Genomic DNA, 21950 nt, shown 5'->3' with positions numbered 1-21950 from the left:
GTCTTTCACTGTGTTCTGCGGTTCGTCAATGCTTTTTTATCTTACCTTTCTCCGGAGACTGGTGTAAGCTGGTTTGAGGCAGAATAAAGCAGGGTGGGGAAAGCTGAGATTATTTGAGGTATGTGTAGTGGCTGGCTGAGTTCGATAAGCTTAAATGCTGAGGCGTCTCAAAACCCAGACCATCCAAAAGCTTGAGTGGTGGAGATCAAAAAGCTATCACAAACCACGAGTCAAGAAATCATGGTAAGAAAAATAAAGTAATATAAAATAAGAGGAAAAAAATATAACAAAAGACACGTGGAAACAGTTTCTAATGCGCACCTCCTCAAAGGCACAGGGCACGATATTCATAAGGTTTCTTGTGCTTTGTGTATGTTTTGCATTTTCAGACTAAGCACTTCACAGCCAAACTAGAGTGAATACTGAAGCGGAAAATGCGACGAAGCAAAATTAATCGTGAAGATTAAGATTATAAATACAATAAAGTAAAATGATTTCTTGCGATAATTTAAGTGAAAAATACGGCAAAGCAGAGTTATTCTTCATGATAATTTGTGGAAAATAAAACACCAAAATTACTAATCATGATAATTAATGGGAAAGACAACAAAGCAAAATTATTCCTCATGATAATCACTGAAAATACAACGGAAACTTATTCCTAATGTTAAGTGGAAAATACAACAGAGCAGAATTATTCCCCACGTTAATTATTGAAAACTTGAGACAAAATTATTCCTGATTACAATGAATGTGACAATGCTTTAAAATATGCTTACTGGTGTTAGTGCAGTGTTATGAAGGCATGTTTATCGCGTACAAAGGTCAGACTCCTTTAGAAATTGGCCAAGCTCCATTAAAACTAGTGGTTGTGATGTGCCATAGGTAGGTCAGAGGACGGAGGGTCAGGCGGAGGTCATGTGGGCATCACGTGGACAACTGGTGGGCCTGCAGGGGAGGGTATTCATAAAAGTTCTTAGCCAGGTTTCAGGATTTCTCCATAACCGGTTTACTGTTATCGGATATCGGTTTGTCAGATATTTTTTGCATAGATATTCGTTCTGGTTGGTTGTTTAGTATTTGTCTGATTAAAGATAAAAGCATAAGCAGATCACATACGCATTTTAACCGTCCGTCTGTCTCTCACTGACGATTTTTGGAGAGATGCATCACTCGTACTTTAAGCGAAACCAGACCACGCCACACTACACCACACCACACAACACACCATACCACCCTCTCACACCACACCACACAACACACCATACCATCCTCTCACCATATCACACAAAATCACCGTTGTACATCTAGTTCTTTTCTACTTTTCTTTAATGCAAGAAAGTAGGAACCAAAAGCCAGAAGCCCCCAAAATTGTTCCCTCCAAGAAAAAAAAAAAAAAAACTGATGTGCGCCGCGATAAAACCATAAATAAAGGATCATAAACGCAACTGAAGCTCAATTTTCCACTTTAAAATTCCTCTTGGTTTTGGTTGCATGACAACAGTGAGGACACGAATATCAACATGCAACCTTAGTCATAACTTAAGCCCGAGAAAGTCTATAAATTAATGCAAAACCAGACTGGCGCCTTCACCCCGCTTCCTCGAAATATGTGCCTTTGCCGGTAGGAGGAAAAAAACGAAGGAAAAAGATAAGCCTGGTTCATTTTCCATTACTCCTGCTTCCTTGAGATGGATTGCTAGTACTTGCTATAGTATCTCCGGACGATTTTATTCAGCTGCTAGGAACAGTATTATTCCTTCTGTACAAAAACTTCCATTCATCCAACTTCCAGACGATTTTATTAATCTCTCTCTCTCTCTCTCTCTCTCTCTCTCTCTCACACACACACACACACACACACACACACACACATATTTATCTGTTAAGGTAGCTCCCTGGTATTTCCGTTTATTTCGACGCATGGCACATTAATAGTCTCGTCCTGTGTACTATCCTTGTCTTATTCTAGCTGTCTAATCATGATAGTCTCCTTTTCTCCTTTCACACTTTCCAACAAAATGTCCACGCCAGTTTTTCTATACTGCGTGGTGTTCTGACTTTTTCCTGCCGGCTTCGGCTGGAGGGTTTGGAAGGCGGCGGAGAGCCTTTTTTTTTTTTTTTTTTTAATCTCATTCTAGCAGTTCAGTTACTCTTCTAGGAGCTGCCTAGCATGGGCCCACCGGCCTACTGCAATTATCCTGTCTTCTTATGTTCTTATGGGAACTGCATATCAAGGGCACATCCGGATACTGGTCTACGGAGAAGGCTTCCTGGCACTTCCTTCTTCCCTGTTTATTCCGGCATCTGGGCACTAGCCTCAATGTTATGCATACAAACTACGTCGAAAGTCACCCGGCAAAATACACAACATACAGGAGAATATTCAAGACAGAGCACCAGCCAAGATGAGTCAGAGAGCTTCCTAACAATTATGGTATTCTAACTAACGCCAAACAATTTTATTTAGCTGAGTCATAGGAACTTTATATATTTAAAACATGTGCTTTGCTGAGGTGGCTAACACTGGGTTCTTAGTTTCGTGCCGAGCTGCCTTCCAATTTAATCTCTTTCAGATTTCCTGTGTTTTCCCAGCGGACCGTCTGAAGCCTTTTCTTTCACTAAGCCACTTTTATCTGAACCCATATGTTGTTGTTGTCGTCGTTGTTATTTTTGTCGTCGTTTTTTATTGTTGTTGTTGTTCTTCTTCCTTGAGAGAGAGAGAGAGAGGGGGGGAGGGTATTTTTCCATAGCCTGAGGAACATGCCGGAGTCGTGAGAGGTCGGTAAAGGCCCTGTTTAACTGAACCATACTCACGGCCAAGGCCTTGCTCACGGCAATATGGCCCATCACCCAAGACCTGACGAGTTTCTCAGAATGTCCCCTCAGCATGTAATTAGTGCAATGCTAAATATAGAGCACGTCTTAGGTACTTTATCCGGGTTAACACTGGGATGGAAAACTCCTAGGTTTCAAATAGGTCAGATAACTTGCATTAGCAGATGAATTATCCACGGTAATTCATATTAGTACGCCTACATTTTTTTTTTTTTTTAGGTGAAAAGAGGAAGGAAAAAATTATTATTATTTAAATCCATACACCAGATTACGGGTGTCCTCCATTCATAAAAAATCTGATATATTTCGACTTGAACTGCTGTAAGGTGAAGTTTGGTGGGAAGCTAATATAACTTCTTAATTACAGTTTGCTAACAAATTGCAAAAGTTGTCCAGATTTTTCTAGAACTTTCTGCTTGGAATTAGGCTACAAATGTGGGATGCTGTGTGCAGGTGCTTCTGGGAATATCTCTCAGGAAGAGTATTCATAAAAAATCCTAGTTAATTCTAATGATAAACAGGTTTCTAGATTAGTGAAGTATAATAAGAAATCGGTTAGTTTAAGGGCTTAGATATCAAACAAGTTTTATCGTGCAGTGTTTGGTAGCTGTATGACAAAATATAAGGAAACAATTTTAGCCTAAGAAAGGTTATGAATACGGCCCACGCCACACCTGTCGAATTAATACACCATTTTCCTCTGGAGCTTTATCATTAATAACTATTCGTTTTGTTATATATCTCTTTACGCGTCTACGCCATATCTTCACGCGGATGTCAAAGTTCAATCATGTCCATGTAAGATATAATATATCACGTGATAAGGCTCATGACCTGAAGGCAGTACGTTTCTTTTCCGACCTGCGCGCCAGCAAGAGCATAAATACTCCGCGCAGACCCATTTTTGGTATTGATTCTGCAGCTGCCGTAGAGGGAGGTTGTGATTAAGTTGGTGCTCAGACGCTCAGTATTTCCAGTTGCCTGTATTTTAAGAAGTTTTATTACAAGAGAAGACTTTCCAACGTGTGATTACTTGAAGCTTTTTAATTCTCCAGCAGCTGCAAACGTATCACAAACACAAGGCTGTTATATTGCTTGATTTGTGTTGACTCCGGCAAGCTTGAAGGGAACCATGGCCGCCGAGATGAACGTGGAGAACTACCGCGAGGCCTTCATGTCGGCCGAACTGAACCGCTTTTGGTCCACCATGAACCGGCGCCATGAGCGAGACTCCATACAGCGGCCCTTTACCCCCAGACTGCCTCGCCATCACCGCCATGACCTGCAGGAGGAGGTGAGCATTTTTTTTTTCTTTTCTTTGCTAAACAAGCTCCGTAACATCGGTCCCTTATTGACTTGTTTTGCAAGTTTCACAGTATTCTTTTGTATGCCTTGTACATAGTTGATGTGAATACATTGCATAAATAACGTAGAATATATTGATACACCAGGTAAAAAGGAACCTTTGGTAGAGGTCACGTGGAGTGTCGTTTACCATTTTAACTCAAGCAGGGATGACCTTTTTTCATGCAGTCCCGAGGCAGGATTATTCAGCTTGTAATTTTTCGAACAGGTGCTTTGCTGTATTCACAAACACCTTAAAGGCATCCCCCTTGAGCTGAATAAAATCGTCTGGTGGCAGATTAAATGCCTAGGCTAAAGAGGTGAAGACCACATAATATACAGTAGGTTAATGCCCGGTCCAAGAATTACAGTGAATGAAATTTTCAAACCCTATGATGATTTAACGCACGTTCAACGTTTATTAACAACTGAAATACTTTAACTGGTTCAAGCCCTCATGATGAAAGTGCACCTGGATCGAAATGATTCCCCGACACTTGTCCTGCCTGAGTCACTGAGCTGAGTATTGATCACGGTTTTCAGAATTACGAGTGGGTACAATGCCCGTCGAAGCTTTTCTTTGAGTTGGCATCTGATTTTTTTTTTTTTTTTTCAGTTTGCCTTGATCAAACTTACAATTCTAGTTTCTGAGTGCCATAACGTTGATTTTGATATTTTTTTTCCACGGCTTTCCGATTACTTGGAGTTTTTAACTCAAGATTTTTATATTGATGTGTGTGTAGGAGCGATTTCTAGAAATTGCAACGAGTGACAATTCATTTTCCTGTAACCCAGAAAATGATTTATTATGGTGGATTAACCACCATGAATGGCACCTCAACCGCCCGTAGGGGTTTACATCGGAAGAATGGATGGAAGGAAATATATCATTTTGGGGGAGACTACGCATGTTACTAAAAGTTTATCTAGCCCATTCGCTTTAGACTCGGGGGGCGAATAAAATCAACAGCTAGCAAGAATAACGAAGAATTAGGTCACCGAATTAAGGGGTTAAGGGAAGGTGGGTAGTAGGAGCTCTAACTGCGCAGAAAGAAGACCCAGCAGCTCGTATGTGACCTTGACCTTTGTTGGGCCTTTGGATCAATAGTCGGGTCGCGGCCGTTGCATACTAGAATATACCAGTAATGACCTCGTTTTCTTCCACCTTTTCATTTATAGAATAAACCTGTAGCGAATCCTCCCCCCCCATTCTCTCTCTCTCTCTCTCTCTCTCTCTCTCACGGCGCATCCTGTGAAGATTACCCTCAGATTATGATAAAAGTAACAGACAACTAAAATAACCAATATTCTGCAGTTATAACTTTGAATTAATTTGAGCGCTGATTGTGGTACACACGACAGTTTCTCATTAAAACTGCGTAACCCCAAAGTTTCAGCACTGAACATCTTTGTACAGCGGATGTGCTCTGATTCCCCTTATCGAATTTCGTTATAGCTTTCCCGGATTCTGAACGGAAGTAATTTTATCAGTAAGCCAAGAAACCATTTACTACGCTGGGTGGTAACCATATAACCAAACCATACGTGCTCTTTACGTGTCAACAAGTGGGTTGGTGGAGGATTAGTGCCCCTCCCCATAAAATAAATAACTCGAGTCAAATGGCCATCCCTTACGGGATTGTGGCGTCTGGCAATAGATAGATAGATAGATCTTTGATACAGAAACCAAGATATCGCCTTTGTTTTAATGCAGAAAGTATGAAATTCGAAGCCGACGTAGAGACAGTAGTGTTATGGAGGTCACTTGGTGTAGATTGGAAAGATTGAATTTCTGATGCCTTTGCGCATGCCTTTTGTCCCTTTGCTTTCCCCCCTCCACTACATAACCACATACACATTGATCATCCTTCTGTACACACATTCTCTCTCTCTCTCTCTCTCTCTCTCTCTCTCTCTCTCTCATCACATTCTTCACGTTGCTCCCGCTCTCTCAGCTTCCCACCAAACATATTTCCCTAGCTTCCCTTCCCCTTCAAACTTTCCCAATTTTCCACCCCAATCCACACACCACCTTATCCAACATGCGTCCTCACGCACAGTACCAACTCATCAGTCCCCAGTAAACATTCCCCCAATGCGTACCCCCCCACCCACCCACACGTCCCCTACTTTCGACCTCCACTCCCACTCACCCAACTTTCCACCTCCACCCTCACGTCCCCAGATTTTCTACACCCCACACAACCCCAGCTCCCCCTCCCCCACCACCACCACCACCACACAACTTCAACGTTCCACCCCACACTCAGCTTCAACCCCTCGCATTTCCCTACCCCAAAACTCATCCGCATACAGTACCACCCTTGTCCCCCTTCCACTCTCGCATCCCCACAACCAACCCACACTCTCATCCTCCTTCCACTCTCCCACCCCCACAGCCAACCCACACCCTTATCCCCAATCCACTCTCGCACCCCCTCAGTCAACCCACCCATTTCATTATACTCGTACAGTATTGTATATGTTGGAGATATTTACCTAGGCGGTGTCCGTATAGTTTTGCTTTGCAATGCATTATAGTGATCATTAAGATTTTTGAAGTTGTCATGGTGTAGGAGGAAATTGTTTGTTGAAGTGAATATTTTGAAGTATATAAGTCTGTGACGCTAACACAAAGCTGGTGAAGTCCTATGAATCTGGAAATATTTCAGTCGATAGGATGGCGTGATTAGCAGACTACTAATACATTTGAGTGAAAAGGTGATGTCAGTTGACTTCCATTTACTGTACTGTAATTTTGTTAATAGTCGTCCATTTACCCACCTCAAAGATTAGGTGCTTTTAATGAACAAGACAGGACACAAATTTAAACTCCCCTATGAAATACTGTATTTTATTGACCAAAGTACAGTAGATTTCTCAACCTTGTAGTGAGATGATACTGGTATGCATTCAACCCTCATATATATCTTTGCATAGTCTTTATTGTTTATAGTATAATAGTAAACTAATAATCAGTCCTGACCCTTTTTCCCACCTTGAGATTAAGTGAGAAATATAGCATGTTCCTAATTCCAAAAGTTTAGTCCTTCAGCTAGTAAAATGGCTTCTGATTATATATATATATATATATATATATATATATTAATGGAGCCTCTGTGGTACAGTGGTAGAGTGTGCTTTTCGTACACGGGTGAGCCAGGGTTCACGCCCCGGCAAGGTAATAAACTTTGGGAGTGTTCACCCGGCCACGTACTGCATTGGCGGACACAAGGGGTGCTGTGGTTGAACCAGTTTTGCTTACTATAAAGTATTCTGCACCCAGTCGGCTTGCGCGGGCCGACTACACTTGGTTCACAGACTACACACATGCACCCAAATCCACTCCAACACTACAGTTACACTTACAAGCACTTCTCACCCTACATACAATCTCTACCAGACAGCCTAAGCCACTTGGTAGAGATACATTGGCTATATCGTCCACACTTCGGTCGGGATAGGCTGGTCCTGCAGTGGATACTCAAACGGTTGATGATGATGATGATATATACATGTTCTTACAGCCTGATGTGACGAGCCCCTTCCTGACTGAGCCACCAACAAAGCAACAGGATGAACTGGGACTGTTTGAAGACTTGAAGGTGGAAGAGGTTGGCAGAGTTGCACTGACTGAGGACCTCTTGGTGAGTCATACACCCAGACCTTCCCTCTGGCGACGCTAGGGTGGTTTGTATGTGGGTTGTAGTTTCAGGTAGCAGGAAACACAAGTAGTGAAGTTTAACTCCTTCATAATAACGTTGCTCTTTGTATTATACTGTATATTATGAGAGTGTTACTTTATTTACTAATTGGCAGTTTTATTTTATTTGCATTAATTTAAGTATCTGTACTTTAGTCTCCAGTAACACGGTGTCACTTCGTTTAAACATTTTTTAAATTAACATAGAATCTGTACTGTATATTAAGTTCTGAATGGAATATACTGGCTTAACCATTTTTAGACACTGAACAGAAATACAAGCATAGCAACTTGTATACTACAGTATACAGTAGAAATAACAATGAAATGGGTAGTTACTTTGTAACAACTGTAGGAGTACAGTATGGGTCATGGCTATTGTGGCAGGGCAGAGTTAGGGGAAGAAGTATTTCTTTGGGTTTGGGATGGGAGGGTATTTGTTGGTACGTCGCCGCTCGTGCACCTTCTCCTTTCCAGAAACCCGGACCTCCGGCACTGCGACACTTTCTCGAGAGCTGAGTTTGTCTCAGATGAACTCCTCTTAAGTAACGTGAATGCTTGCCATTTGTTTGCTGTGTCAATCCATCTGGTCTGGACACTTCCTTAAAGAAGTGCCATAGTTTGTAAAATTTAACTTTTAATTCTTAATGAAATGAGTCTTGAGTGTGAGCATGATAACTATGTTGGTCTGGCCTGGGCTGGGAAGCATCAGAAGACTGGGACAACACTCAAGAGGACCGTGGTTGAACAGGATCAACATGGCTACAGGAAGAAATCTCACATCACCCATCCCACAGCAACTGTTTAATCTTGCTCACACTTTTTTCTTTCATAAGTTGACTCTAGTAAGCAGCCAGCACAGGACAGTCCAGACCAGAGACTGGCACATGCACACTGAGTGCTTGATTTATAGTCAGAAAAGTTTGTAGTAATGTTTGTGGATCTAAAGCTTGAAATGAAAGTTATGGTCTACATCACTTGAAAATAACAGGATTACAGCTTAAGGAAAATAAGCTTTCCTATTGATAATGAGAGATACTGTACAGTAATTGAATTTCTGTAGTGATAACCATAATTATTTATCATTATACCTAAAACTTTGCAAAGGCATAAAGTTTAATTATTATAGTATGACAAAAAAAATCTAGCTTTAATGAAAAGCTAATGGCTGGGGCAGCCATGAAGCTGGGCATACTAGTCAAGCTTGATGTTGCCCCACCACCCCTTAGCTTTCCGAGGGGAGAAACTTACCATACTCATTCTTTCAGCGAGCAAGTAGTGGTGACAGGTCAGGTGTGTGTGTGGTGCAGAGTGAGGTAGGGGATGTGCCAGCCCAATACCAAGTGAAAGGACTGCAATCTCATGAGCGGCCAGTGGTGGGAACATACATTCACCCCTCCATAGTACCTGGCTTCTGCTACCATGTACGCCAAGTTGACTCAACTAGGCTGCTCTTCAAGGTACAGTACTTGTATACTGTGCAGCATCTCTTTCAACAGGCAGTTGTTGAAGGGTACTGTAATACTTTTGTATTGTCCCTTTTTCTGTACCTGGTTATGCTGAATCTTCAAGTATGTACAGGTGATAGATACACTATGCCTGGAATTCATGTAATTGTATAATTTCAGGGGCGAGCACTGCGACTGGCAGCACTGGGACGAGGCTATGGCAAGCGCATCACGTTTGTTGGAGATTCTCACAATACCAACGAGAACTACTTTTGGTCAGACACTCACCCAGAAGGCTATGGGTTTGCTGTATGTTTGGTGCAAGAGGGTGACAAGTTTACCCTTACAGATGCCAACAGTTTCCCTGTGGCCACAGCTGAAGTTGACAAGATTCTGGTTAGTATGGATAAGCCGGTAACTCTCTTCAGTTTATTGTGTCAGTCTGGTTTTACAGTCCAGTGAGCATGAAGTTAAATAATTCGACAGGAGATAGTCAGTCTGCCTTTCCTGCAGAAATTTTCTTGTGAATTAAGTGCATGCTGAGCAGTAAATCCATGTTATACACAGTTACTATTCTTTATTGGCCTTGACTGCAGTAAAATGCAGAAAAATTTGCCGTTACATTTTCACTGCTATGCATACAGGTATACTAGTGCACCCAGTTTACAGTAAATCACTTCTATGGACAGATGAAAATATTGTACAGCACTTCTGAACACTTCCCTTACAATGAGAACTCCATTTATATGACAACTGCTGCCCCTTCATCTTCTCAGGAGCCACAGGAGGAGGTGGAACACAAAGTACTGGAGACTGGAGAGGTGGAGAAGAAGGCTCGTGTAGCGTTGCTGTGCCGGGTGTCCTACTTTGACCCAGCCCATCAGGTGCAACTGCTTACAGTCAGGGGTGTGGCACTGGCATCTAAGGCTAAGGGCTCAAGGACTCAGGCTGCAATAAATAAGAGTAAGTAAGCACGTAGGATGCCAGTAGTAAAAATTAACACCAAATTGGTCACTAAAAAAAAAAAAACTGTCCCTCTGCTACAGCAGTTTTTCATTATATTTTTCTTTCCACATGATATGCAGCTCATAAGGAAACTAGGTCTAGGAGAGATTAGATATTGCTTCATTTCCCCCTTCATTATCTAAGGCAAATAGAATAATCTGGTAGCAGGAAGAATCAAATTATAGTCTCAAGTTGAAAGAGGTTAAGCAGTAAACAATCACATTGTATTTTAAGATGATGTCTTTAATTATTTGTTGCATGAAGGGTACAAGGTTTGTGTTAAACTAATTGTTTACGTTTGTGCAGTTGTGGACTGTTCGGTGGGTGGAGAGCGAGGTTGGACTCTGGTAGCTGGTGTAGACAACACATGCAGGATATCTGTCAGTGGCAGCAAGATTGGTGACATTCCCACAAAGTACACCATCAAAGGTTAGTATTGCCTCAAGACATTCTTGAATTCATTGTGATGTGACTGTTACTGAATTAAGGTACAATTATCATGTTAGTACAGTACTGAAGTTTTTCTTTCCCAGATTTGCGTTATCATCAAAATTTAAGAAGTACGGTATTGTGTTTGGACTTTGCTGTAAAGTGTAGCTATGGTAATAACTTATTAAACCTTACTATAATTTCATGGTCCGTTTACTCGGGAATAAGATTCGTAATCCTCAGTTCATACTTTTACCCACCAGGTCTACTTCCTCATGAACTGCCAGTGATTGGGACATACGTTGACCCGCGCATCAACACAGGCTTCAAATATCGTGTCAGGCCCTCAGACTCCCGCCGTCCTCTCTTCAATGGTGCTGCCCTTCTGTTACAGTCAGTGGGGCGAGGGTATGGCAAGCGACTTACATTTGCTAGCCAGAATCTCAACAACAATGAAAATTACTTCTGGAGTGACACAAACCCCGAAGGTTATGGGTTCTCCATTCAGGCAGTCACTCCTGGTGATGACTTCAGGTCTGTATAGTGTGGTTCTTCCTTCCCTAAAAACAATGGAAAAATTTGAATCTGTTGCATATAGTACTGGTCTAGTATAGTACCAAAACTACCATACTGTATTTTTTTAGGTGCAGCACTTTTTTTATGAGAGAATGGAGAATGAAAGACTGACTAAGAGGATGTATGTAGGTGAGGTGGAGGGAGGGAGAGGGAGGGGTAGACCGAGGATGAGGTGGAGGGATGGAGTTGAGAGGTATTTGAGGGAGGGGGGGGGTGAGTTGGGGGGAGGGTAGTCATATGGTTGGTGACAGAGTGACTTGGAGGCGTTTTGTCTGCAGCCACCCTTTGCGGGATTAGGGCGTCGGGCTATAGATAGATAGATAGACTTTTTTTTTTTTTTTTTTTTTTTTTTTTTTTTTTTTTAATACCTGCCAAAGTTGTGCCATTTCTAAATCAAGGGTTCATATTTTTAGGATCAGTAGCACATGTGGTGAGGATCTGGGATGGGCACGTGTATTCCGTGCTGACATCCCACAGGTAGAGGAGAGCAGCCATGTCTCATCAGAGGGTTATGTCACAAAGAGGGTCAGGGTCACTGTTACCTGTGATGTCTCGCTTCATGGAGAGGAAGACCACACCCTCGTAGTCACTGGTATGATTCATCTTTTTCTTTTCATCATATAAGATAAGATACAGAAGTTTAAATCCAATATTTAAGTATTTTAATCCTTTTAATTCTGTATTTTAGTTAATTATAATATTTTTTGTGTAGGTAGAATAGAAGCTTAGTGTCCTAGCCTTCAGGGATTAAATGTCAGTCGTGTAAACATCTTTAAGTATCTTTTCAGTATGTTAACAGTTATTGCACTGACATTAGTGTACTATATTGTCTGTATAACAGCCAATTCCTAGGAACTCTGTGCATCATGATAATCTTTGATATTGTTTTAACTCGATTCATAATTGATTGCAGGGACAGCTGTAGCGGTGCGGCGAGGTAGAGTTGCATCAGTGGTGAGGCTGGAAGATGTGGCATTGGGTTCTCACATGAATGTACTCTTCAGGCATGCCAGCAAGAGTCTCGTTTTTCTTAGAGAGGCACAACGGGCCTAATGATTTGTATTGGGTTGGTCAGGGATTAAATATGCAGTAACTTAAATGCGCAAAAGTAATAGTATTGGATAAGCATTTTATTGTACAGTATTATTTAATGGAACTGTAGGGAACATCATAAAAATGGCTGTGCTTAATTGTCTCATTTGCTTCATGCAATCAGTTGAATTGCTATGGTTGCATTAAGGTGAATAATTTATTGTATGGTTACCATATATAAAAGAAGTTGTTTTTTTTAATGCAGTTAGGAGTACATATTTTTAATATTAAGGCAAGTTTTCAGCTATATTTTTTAACGTTTCCTTGCTTTGGCTGGTTCATATTGTTGCCTGCATCAGGTGCAACTGACTCCATCCAATTTAATGTCTACCTACATAGGTGTATAAGTTGTAATAACATATCATTTTGAAAATAAATAAATGTGCTTGTTAATGACCTTGTTTGTATTTTTATTTAGTTGTTTTCAGGGTAGGGGCACTAACCCTCTGCCAAACCACTTGTTGTCACATAGGGAATACATGTTGGTTGGTTATAAGGTTACCACCCAGTGTTGTAAATGCTCTCCTGTTTACAGGAAATCATTTGGCTTGCCACTCAGTGCAGAGGTACCCTAAAAACTACCACAACACTAAGTGGGTGGATGGTGAGCACCCTGACCTACCACAAGGAGGGGGAGGCCAAGGATGAGATAGTGGAGAGGTATCTAAGAGGGGGGGATGTGAGGTGGGAGCAAGGCAGTGGAATGGCAGGGGATAGGGTGACATGGAGGTGATTTGTTTGTGCCACCCCAAATGGGATTAAGGCATCTAGCAATAGATAGATAGCTTGTTAATGACCTTGCTTATTACTCAGTTCTTGTACAAAACTCGGTGAGACTCGTCTTTCATGTGTAATAGACTGTAGTGAAACATTTTTCAATGTGCTGGAAGGCATTACAAGTGTCTTGAGATAGTTTGGCCATGGAAAGAATAGAAAATGAGTGACTAGGAAAGTGTGGGAGGTGGAGAGGGAGACTATGTGGTGGAAAGATATATATGAAGGGGATTTACTGTAGGTTGCAGAAGAGCAGCCTGATGGTGGAAGACAAGGAAACCATTCGTCTGTGGCCACACCAGTTTACGGTGTTTCTTTGGTAGATGTATTATTTTTCAAATTTTGCCATCTGTATGAAATGAGGGTATCCTTAATGCAGTGCTGAATTACAGGCATTAGTGGTAGGTGGGGGCACCCACCATCCACTCACTAGATTTAGTGTTGCTCTCAGGTGCTTGCCCTTTCTTTTCTTCCTTCCTTGTTTACGTCCTCTCTTCTGTCTATCTATTATTCTTACTCTTCCTTCTGTCTCTGGGTGACTACACAGAGTGGCAAGCCAAATGGTTTCCTGTACACCAGGAAACTATTTGCTTTGCGTGGTAGTAACCATAAAACCAAATTATGGCACCTGGTGGTTTAATGGATAATTAAGGCACTCCAATTTGATTGAGCCAGTGCATGTTTATATCCAAGAAGTGGTTGGGGTTTATTGCTCATGTAATGGCACTCAGGGGTGAGTGAGGATGGTCACTCATCTTAAATGTCAGAACCAACTTGCCTGGCCCTGGGCTCCTACAGTCCTCATGGGGCAACACTGGATTAGATGATGGATGATAGGATGGAGAACCATATGCTTCCCACATGTGTAAGTGAATCAACCACATCATTTTTACCAGTAATCCTAAATTAAGGAAGTTGTTACTTAATGTTGTGGTAGGTGGGGATGCTCACCATTCACTCAGTGTAGTGCTGCTTTGGGTGTCTGCCCATTCCTCCCTTCCTTCCTCTTCCATCTTTCCTTCATTCTTTCCTCTTCCTTCTGCCTATGGGTGACTTTACGTTCCCTCTTCTGTCTTTCTTTCATTCTTTCCTTTTCCTTTTGCCTATGGGTGACTCTACACTAAGTGATAAACCAAATGGTTTCCTACACACCAGTAAAGCATTTACTATGCTAGGTGGTATCCATATAACAAAAGTATATGCTTCTGGTGGTTTAGTGGGTAATTAAGACTCTCCAATCGGATTGAGTCTGTGTAGGTTTATATCCAAGAGCTGGTTGGGATTTATTGCTCATGTTAGGCCACTCAGGATGAGTGAGGTTGGTCACTTTCATCATAAATGTCAGGACCAACTTGCCTAAGCCCGGGCTCCTTCGCTCCTTAGGGGGTAACATAGGATTGGATGATAGATGGATGGATGTTACTTAACCCTGGTCTGCTTGACTGGGTGGGCCTGTCAACTAAAGGTAGGCAACTGCTGCTGTGGGCCAGTCCTATAGGTACAGTACAGAACGCACACAGTGTAGGGATGCTGCACCCTCTTATAGACTGCCTCACCATAGCAGGGTCTTTCCCATGGCAAGGAGCAGGAAATAAGTGGTTTGGCTCCAAGGTGGATGCTGCAGCTGTTCTGCCTAGGGTCCTCAGTGCATGTGTACGCTGCATATCAGTGCCTGTGAGGAAGTTTAGTGGACTATAATAGTTGCTAGATATAAATTTAGTTCTAGTCTCTCTCAAACCCAGCTGAGTAAAATGTGACTGACTCCATTGTATGTTGTATGAAAATAATTTACTTATATTCTCATTTATTTCACTGATTTTTCTATTTTACCACAGCCAGATATTCAAAAATGGGTCTGTGTTAAAGTATCTGTTTTCAGTAATAGCCAGTAAGGCTTTCTTGAAAGAGAGATATTGTAGGCGATCTGACTCTGACCTGCCACAGGAGAAGCCAGTCAAGAAACATTACCCTGATCAGAGATCTGTGAGGTCAATGAAGGGATAACATCAAAAGTCGTGATCCCAGAGTGATGTATAGGCTAACCTACTCAGCTGGGAGAGCTGAAAACTGTCCTGATACAGTACTCGCTGAACAGTACAATTGGGAAAAGGAGCACCTTCTGTTCCATCTCGTCTGTTTCCCACTTTCCTCTGCTGGCTAATTTTACTTGGCTGAGAGACTTGGTATTTAATCTGCCCATAGACGATTCTTTAATATTATGTAATGTGACCGGACTAGCTCAAAGTGTGAAGCAAGGTCTACTTAACATTCGGACCTTGGTGTGAAGTAGAGGCTGGAATCTTGGACAGACATTTATTGATGTCTGTAAAGATAATCCAGACGTGTGATAAAATGAGAGTAGTTAACAGAAGTGATCAATGAAGCACGAAACGAAGGGATGGTTTAGTGGTGGTGTGTCATGGACCGAGGGGAGGAATATTCATACTGTAATATAATTAGTTAGGTCATCTCTCACAGGATGCAGCGTGTTAAATTTTGCCAGAGATTGTAAAGATCAGTGGATGAAGTATGCTTTTCCTCCGCCCCACTGCGGATGAAGTATGCTTTTCCTCCGCCCAACTGCAACTCTCTATCCGAACTTGCATACCTATACTGCTGCTATGGTTTGCTCCGATAGATGCTGCTGGAGAGGAATGCCTTGACATGGCACCAACATGGCGGAGCAGTGGAGCTGCCTGGATATACTAATGTCCCTTAAACCCCTCCCTATTCCTTGAATGGAGAATGGTAGACTGGAAGAAGGGCAACTTGGTCTGTAGTCCATTAGGTTCATATTCATATTGTCCGGGAGTTGGAACTGCTGTACTACTACTACTGTTACTATTACTATTGTACTACTATTACTACTACTACTACTGCTACTACTACAACTCCGCTGGGAGTGCAACTGATTAGCAAAAATAAGTTACAGCTAATATGTATTTTTTATGACCTACAATATTATTAAAGAAACTGGTACCTTATGAGTAACTAAAATGTTAAGACCTTTTTAAAAGCGGCGACTCACTATGTGATAGTTGTATGCTCCTTTCGTCTCCTTTTAATGTTACGGGAGCGAATTTATCAGGGAGCATATCACAGTTCATCTGAAAACTCTTGACGTTTTTCGGGCCACAACTATTTAAAAATGGAATCAGACCATACCTACTTGCTGAGAATCAATTCACACCTACTTGCTACTTCGTGTAAATTCTTTTAGGGTCTGTCCTTAACTTTGTAATTGGGCGCAACTGGCATCCCGCAGGACATAACCCTTTTGTCTAGCTCTGCCATAAATGTCCAGGAGGTGAAGCCGTGGCTCATGATTTGTTCTCCCTCAGCCAGAGACAGACGTACACCGCTGCTCCTCCGTCAATTTCTCTAACGGGAGTTCTCTCACCACTTCTTTTCTTACCTTCTGTGTTCCTGTGACGATGTCGAAGTCCCGCTGTGCCTACCCCAAGTGCGCCGTTTCGTTCGTCGGAGATGGCCAACTGCACTGCATCTCCCACTCTTCCTGCATCCGGGACAAGTTCTTTCACCCGGGTAACTGCCCGGTGTGCTCCCCGTGGGTCTCCTGACTTCGATCCGGAGACGACGCTGGAGAAGACATCTCTTCTCTTCAGGAGGCCCAGTCGCTGAGGTTCAGATGGAAAGCAGCGCAAAAGTGGGCGAATAGCAAAGGGTTCACCCTGCGATGGGCCGACCCCATCGTAGGCGATCGCCTGCGCAGAGCGAGAGGCAAGATGTCCCCAGGGGAGGCCCCCCATAGCCTCCCCCCGGACACCAGGACTCGGACTCAGGGGGAAGACCCTCCCAGTCTCCTCCCGGTCTCCCAACCAGTCCCCGCCTCGCTTCCCTCGGGTTATCCTCCCCTGTCTTCACCGCTCCTGGCACCGCCCCTCACCGCTGAACTTCGGAGCAGAGCGGGAGGCACGGTGCGCCCAAGGGCTCCTTCTCGCTGCCTCCCTCCAGACGCACGGACGCCGACCCAGGAGGAGGTCCCCCCCCCCTCCTTCGTCGCTCCCTTCTCTTCCCTCGAGGGGTAGTTCAACCGAGGGGGGGGAGCTCTACTTTTCCCCCCACCTTCAGCAACAGGGGCGACCCGGCGAGCGGCGTAGCTGACGTACCTCATCCCGCCGGCCCAGTTACGGCTCCGTTCCCCCCCCCCACCTTTCCCTGGTGGGGGCGGACCTAGGAACCACTATTGCCCTGATAGAGAAACAGTCCTTAGAGCAGCTTGGCTTCCCCTCCACGCCCCTCCCGAAGACGGAGACGTAATGCTTCCCCCTCGTCTTCGCCCTCTTCCTCCTCCTCCTCGAGCTGCCCCTCGCCCTCCCCCCCACATTAGTTTCTACCTTCCTCTGCTTTTCCATCACTCCTCCAAACCACACTTATCCCACCACACACCTTTTCTGCTTTCATTCGCCGCTGTTCCCCCTGCTTACATCCCAGGTGTGGGGAGGGAGGATGATGTCCGGCTCCCTCCAGCACTTAAAACGCTATGAGCCTGGAAGACGAGATCATTAAAGGATTACACCACTGTCATCCACTTAGGTGATGAAGAGGGACCCCTTTACCTATTGGCACCAATATAACCGAGCGGCTTTCTTGTCCGTATATAAACGTCCATCATCTCCCTTCGTAATCCCCGAAAGGAGGACGGTGGATTGCAAGCGAAAATCAAATTCAGTCTATAGTACTTGGTTTGCGTATAGATGAGCGTGGATCCACATTAACAAAAACACATCCACGCAAAATGCTAGGCCACTTCCATTCACAGTCTCTAACACATTATAGAGCGTTTAGCCTATTCTAATCTGACAAGGGTCCCTGACCCCTTTCAGGTCAGTTGATGGTCAGGTGTAGACAGTTTGCAGGGCTAATCTGGCTAGTAACTAAGAAGAATAATTGTCACCTCATAGCTGCTCGAGGATCATGCAATTTCATGCAACTACGACTCAGTATCAAGCTGTACAGTTTTGTCAGTTTCAGCCAGCGTCATACTTTTTTTTTTTTTTTTTTAATTGAGCTAAGAGTGAGTCGCGGGTGCTTGAAAGAGTCTGCGTGGCAAATGCAAATAGTAAATGCTATAAGTACCCCTAAGACCTAAGCTGATGTGAAAATGTCCCTGTTCTGACCCTGTTAGTTTTTACGCTCACGCCAACCGCAAACGATGATATAGAAAATGAGTAAAATACTATCATAAACCTTCACAACCACTGTACAACAGCAAAACGGATTTTCATATACAGTATAATCAAAAGCACATCATGCCTCATTGCATTCAGTGAGTGAGGCAAGGGTGGGTTATTTTACTAGCGACAGGAGGTGAACTTGTGTTTTGACGTATGTTATATAATGCACTTATGAGTCCGTCAAACAAGGCTCGAACGTGTGTAGTGCTCTTATGAAGGATGTGTAAGCGGATCGTACAATGCACACGTTCACACTTACGCGTCCAGCACACGTCTGCTGCGGACGTAACAAGGTTAAACTTTTTAAGTTGCCACTCTTACAGTTGACCAAATAAACAAAAGTAATGTGCAGTAGTTGATACAAAACGCTGCATTCTAGACTTCATTGTGGGTGCCCCTCCTTCCTGGCTACCCGTCTGTATTGGGCAAAACACACACACACACACACACACACACACACACACACACTTCTTTGCTATCTTTATCTAATTCTAGTAGTTCCGTTATCTTCTAAGAGCTGCCTAGCATGGCCCAACCGGCTTACTGCAGTTGTCCTCTGTTCTTATATGTTCTTATGTTCACACACACACACACACACACACACACACACACACACATGACCCAGAAACAGTTTATTCATTTTTCTTCTGCGTACACATTTTACAGGTACGCATTTCTTTAATATTCTCGGTTTCTGTTCCTCGTGATCATTGAAAAGTTTCATTGTATTCCTTACATGCATATTATAGTTTCACGAAGAAAGGCTGGGTGCTCTCAAGATCCACTTAACCCCTTAACTACGATGACGTCCTTTTCGTTTTATGCTTTCTACCTCTTGACTTTTATTTAGTCGTGAAGAGGCCTTTCACACAGGTAGAGTTAAATGGAGTTCTTTTATCCTGCTCACTGCGACAAGGTTTCCCAGAGTTAAACAAAATCGTCTGGAGGTCGCAAAAATAAGAGAGAAATAGTCACAAGATTGAAGGGATTATATTGGCTACTGAGGAAATTACATTCATGTTTTCTTTACCCCTTTAGTTTCTGACTATGAAACTACACGTCTTTCAGTCTCCTCCGCAGTGTTGCATATATCGAGTTTAAACCATATAACAAACTGGGTATGGCACATCATGCATAATATATGTATATAACTATATATCTTATATGTATCCAACTCTCAAAATCCCCATCTCCTCCTTCCACGACCCCATCCCCTTTATATCAGTTGTTTGTCTATTTGGCTAGGAGACACACACACACACAGTCTGAAGTGGGATGAATGTAGACTGCAGTGAGAAGAGCTGCCTCCAGTGCTCCTGAATTTGAGGCACCACCACAGCCTGTTAACTGAGTACACGCACTTACCGATTATTAATGAGATAGTCTCTATATAGTTTGTTAATTAACGCTTTCCTTTACTGACTGATTGTGTGTATGTGTGTGTGTGTGTGTGTGTGTGCCAAGGAGGGGCGGTTCTCCCCGCATAGCTCTTCTCAGCAGAGTAGATTCAAGATTTTTTTTTTTTCTTTGTCCCGTATAGTCTTCCCCTCGTGTTGCACCATCTATTTCCTGAACTTTCCGAGTGCTGTTTTTTAAGTTAAATTCTGTAGACTCTTATTAATACTTAATATACATCTTATTGTCAGTCCCTGTTGACTGCATCTAAAAACATGCATCAAAGTATGAGGCATGATATGACAACAATGACAACACCTACTGCCTCATTCAAACACAGTTGATTAACTTCTCAGTGCAAATAACAGGGATTATATATATAAGTAAATTATACGTATGAGCTATGACAGCAGAAAACAAAAAGAATAATTGCACCATGGAAGGTTCATCACATCCGCTCAAACCATGAATGATTCGTGTGTAGGCTGGGAATCTTTAAAAAGAAAAAAAATAAAGATGATACATCCGCAAGTCCATGAATTTGTCTTACTGGCAAAAAAAATCAGGAGATGTTATGATATGGTGGATAGGAGATATCTCATGACGTAAATTACAAGAGAAAACCCTGCAGGGGCGACAATAAGGTAGTTAGTGGATAGTATTAGATCGGGCACGGCGGGATACGGACAGGATTGAGGTGGCTACGAGGCAACAGCTGTTCCCGGACAAGTGAGCATCGCAGAGCCTCCTCACCCCTTCCCTTATTGTGTGACAGTACATCATCCAAAGATCGCAATGAAAAATGTCTGTGCCGAATGATATTCTGTGTTTAGAGGAAGATGGCTGTATTGTGCTAGGAGATAGCATAGAGGGGCTGTGTTTCCACCAGGCGTTAAATGTGTTCCTGGTTACTACCCGTGATAACAGGATCAGAGTGTTCGACCCCCACTCCTCCCTCAAGCTCTCGGACGTACAACTGCATGGTAAGTCATCACACCCTCCACATGTATCATTTTAACGCCTCGAAGTCATGGCGAGCCCCGTTGCACGACGATAATAATGGTTAAGTTTGTCAGAAGGAACTCATCATTTGGATGAAATTTCGTCAAGGCATAGCAGCTCCACTGCAGGCACTGTTTTAATTACATTTTTTGAGTTCTTTTTAAGTGCTGGAAGTTTTATTTATAGTCCTTGGGAATATATGTGCTGTATGGAAGGATATGTGTGTCGTTTAATGGACAAGAATTGTAAGTGGAAGCATAATTTTCATTTTTTGTTGTGGGTGGAAGGTAAATATATTTTTCTTGCCATTGGTATTTTAATGCTGCATGACCTTCAGTATATAATTTTGTTTGGGCCTTTATAATGGTGTTTATTATAATGTAACGTAACTGTTGAAGCTGTTGTAGATTGTTAGAGGCATAATTAATTGGTGATTGCATGTTGTGTGCATCATGAAACTCTTAACTGTATTAGTCTGTGTGTTATACCTCATGTACTTCTTTTATTTACAGCACTAAATGTTGCAGTCTATAATAAGTCAAATAATGCAAAAGCACAGGCATGTTACCAGTTATTGGGAATCATAAAAACCAAGAAATTTACAAAAATGCTTTTAGTGTCTTTACATAGGAAGAAGAATTACAAACATAACTTGCCCATGATTAGCTTGACCATAATCAGTCAGACCTTATCAAACATTGAATACTGTATATGTGAGCAATACTAAATTTAATTAAAATACATTTTATAAACATTCGTGGCTCAGTGGGTTATAGTGCTCCACTCTGACCGAAGGGTTGGAGGATCGAATCCACCCAAGGGTCACTGGTAGACATGAGGAAGGGCATCTGGTCATAAAATGCTACACGCACCAGTCCAAAAGTCATCTACCCAGGGGCAACGCCTTAGCCCTTCGGGGATACCTGGCGTAAAACCAAATTATTTTTTTTTTAAATTACGTTTTATGAACATTCAAGGCTATTCCTATCTTCCCAGAAGGTGTGAAGGACAACACCCTAGTAGTTTTGGTAAATTTTTAGTACAGTACATTTATGGATTTCATAATGTTTTACTGCTGATCCTTGATTATTTCATTAAAAGATTAAAGTTTTACTCAGAAGTGTACATTTCTCTTGTAGATCTATC

The 21950-nt window shown here is 42.5% G+C and overlaps 2 protein-coding genes across 2 annotated transcripts in view; both read left to right on the top strand.

The window, feature by feature from the left end:
* Nucleotides 1–3768: 3768 nt before the first annotated feature.
* LOC145415742 (uncharacterized) lies at nucleotides 3769–12822 on the top strand. Its single transcript, XM_080284975.1, has 9 exons — nucleotides 3769–4132; nucleotides 7710–7829; nucleotides 9154–9345; nucleotides 9514–9729; nucleotides 10110–10296; nucleotides 10645–10767; nucleotides 11031–11301; nucleotides 11757–11935; nucleotides 12257–12822. Exons 1-9 carry the CDS (start codon nucleotides 3971–3973, stop codon nucleotides 12394–12396), a joined length of 1590 nt encoding a protein of 529 aa, XP_080141101.1. The 5' UTR covers nucleotides 3769–3970; the 3' UTR covers nucleotides 12397–12822.
* Nucleotides 12823–20604: 7782 nt separating this feature from the next.
* The window catches only part of Bruce (BIR repeat containing ubiquitin-conjugating enzyme), a 131833-nt gene continuing 130487 nt past the window's right edge, over nucleotides 20605–21950 (top strand). The window contains exon 1 of the mRNA XM_080284846.1: nucleotides 20605–20785. Within this exon, the coding sequence (XP_080140972.1) occupies nucleotides 20605–20785 (181 nt within the window). The remainder of the gene's footprint in view (nucleotides 20786–21950) is intronic.

Source organism: Coenobita brevimanus, chromosome 103 (genome assembly GCF_032717465.1).
Source record: "Coenobita brevimanus isolate Jiangsu-jjx chromosome 103, ASM3271746v2, whole genome shotgun sequence".
Lineage (NCBI taxonomy): Eukaryota > Metazoa > Arthropoda > Malacostraca > Decapoda > Coenobitidae > Coenobita > Coenobita brevimanus.
Note: the sequence above shows the minus strand (reverse complement) of the source record. Positions and strands in the feature narration are given on the sequence as shown.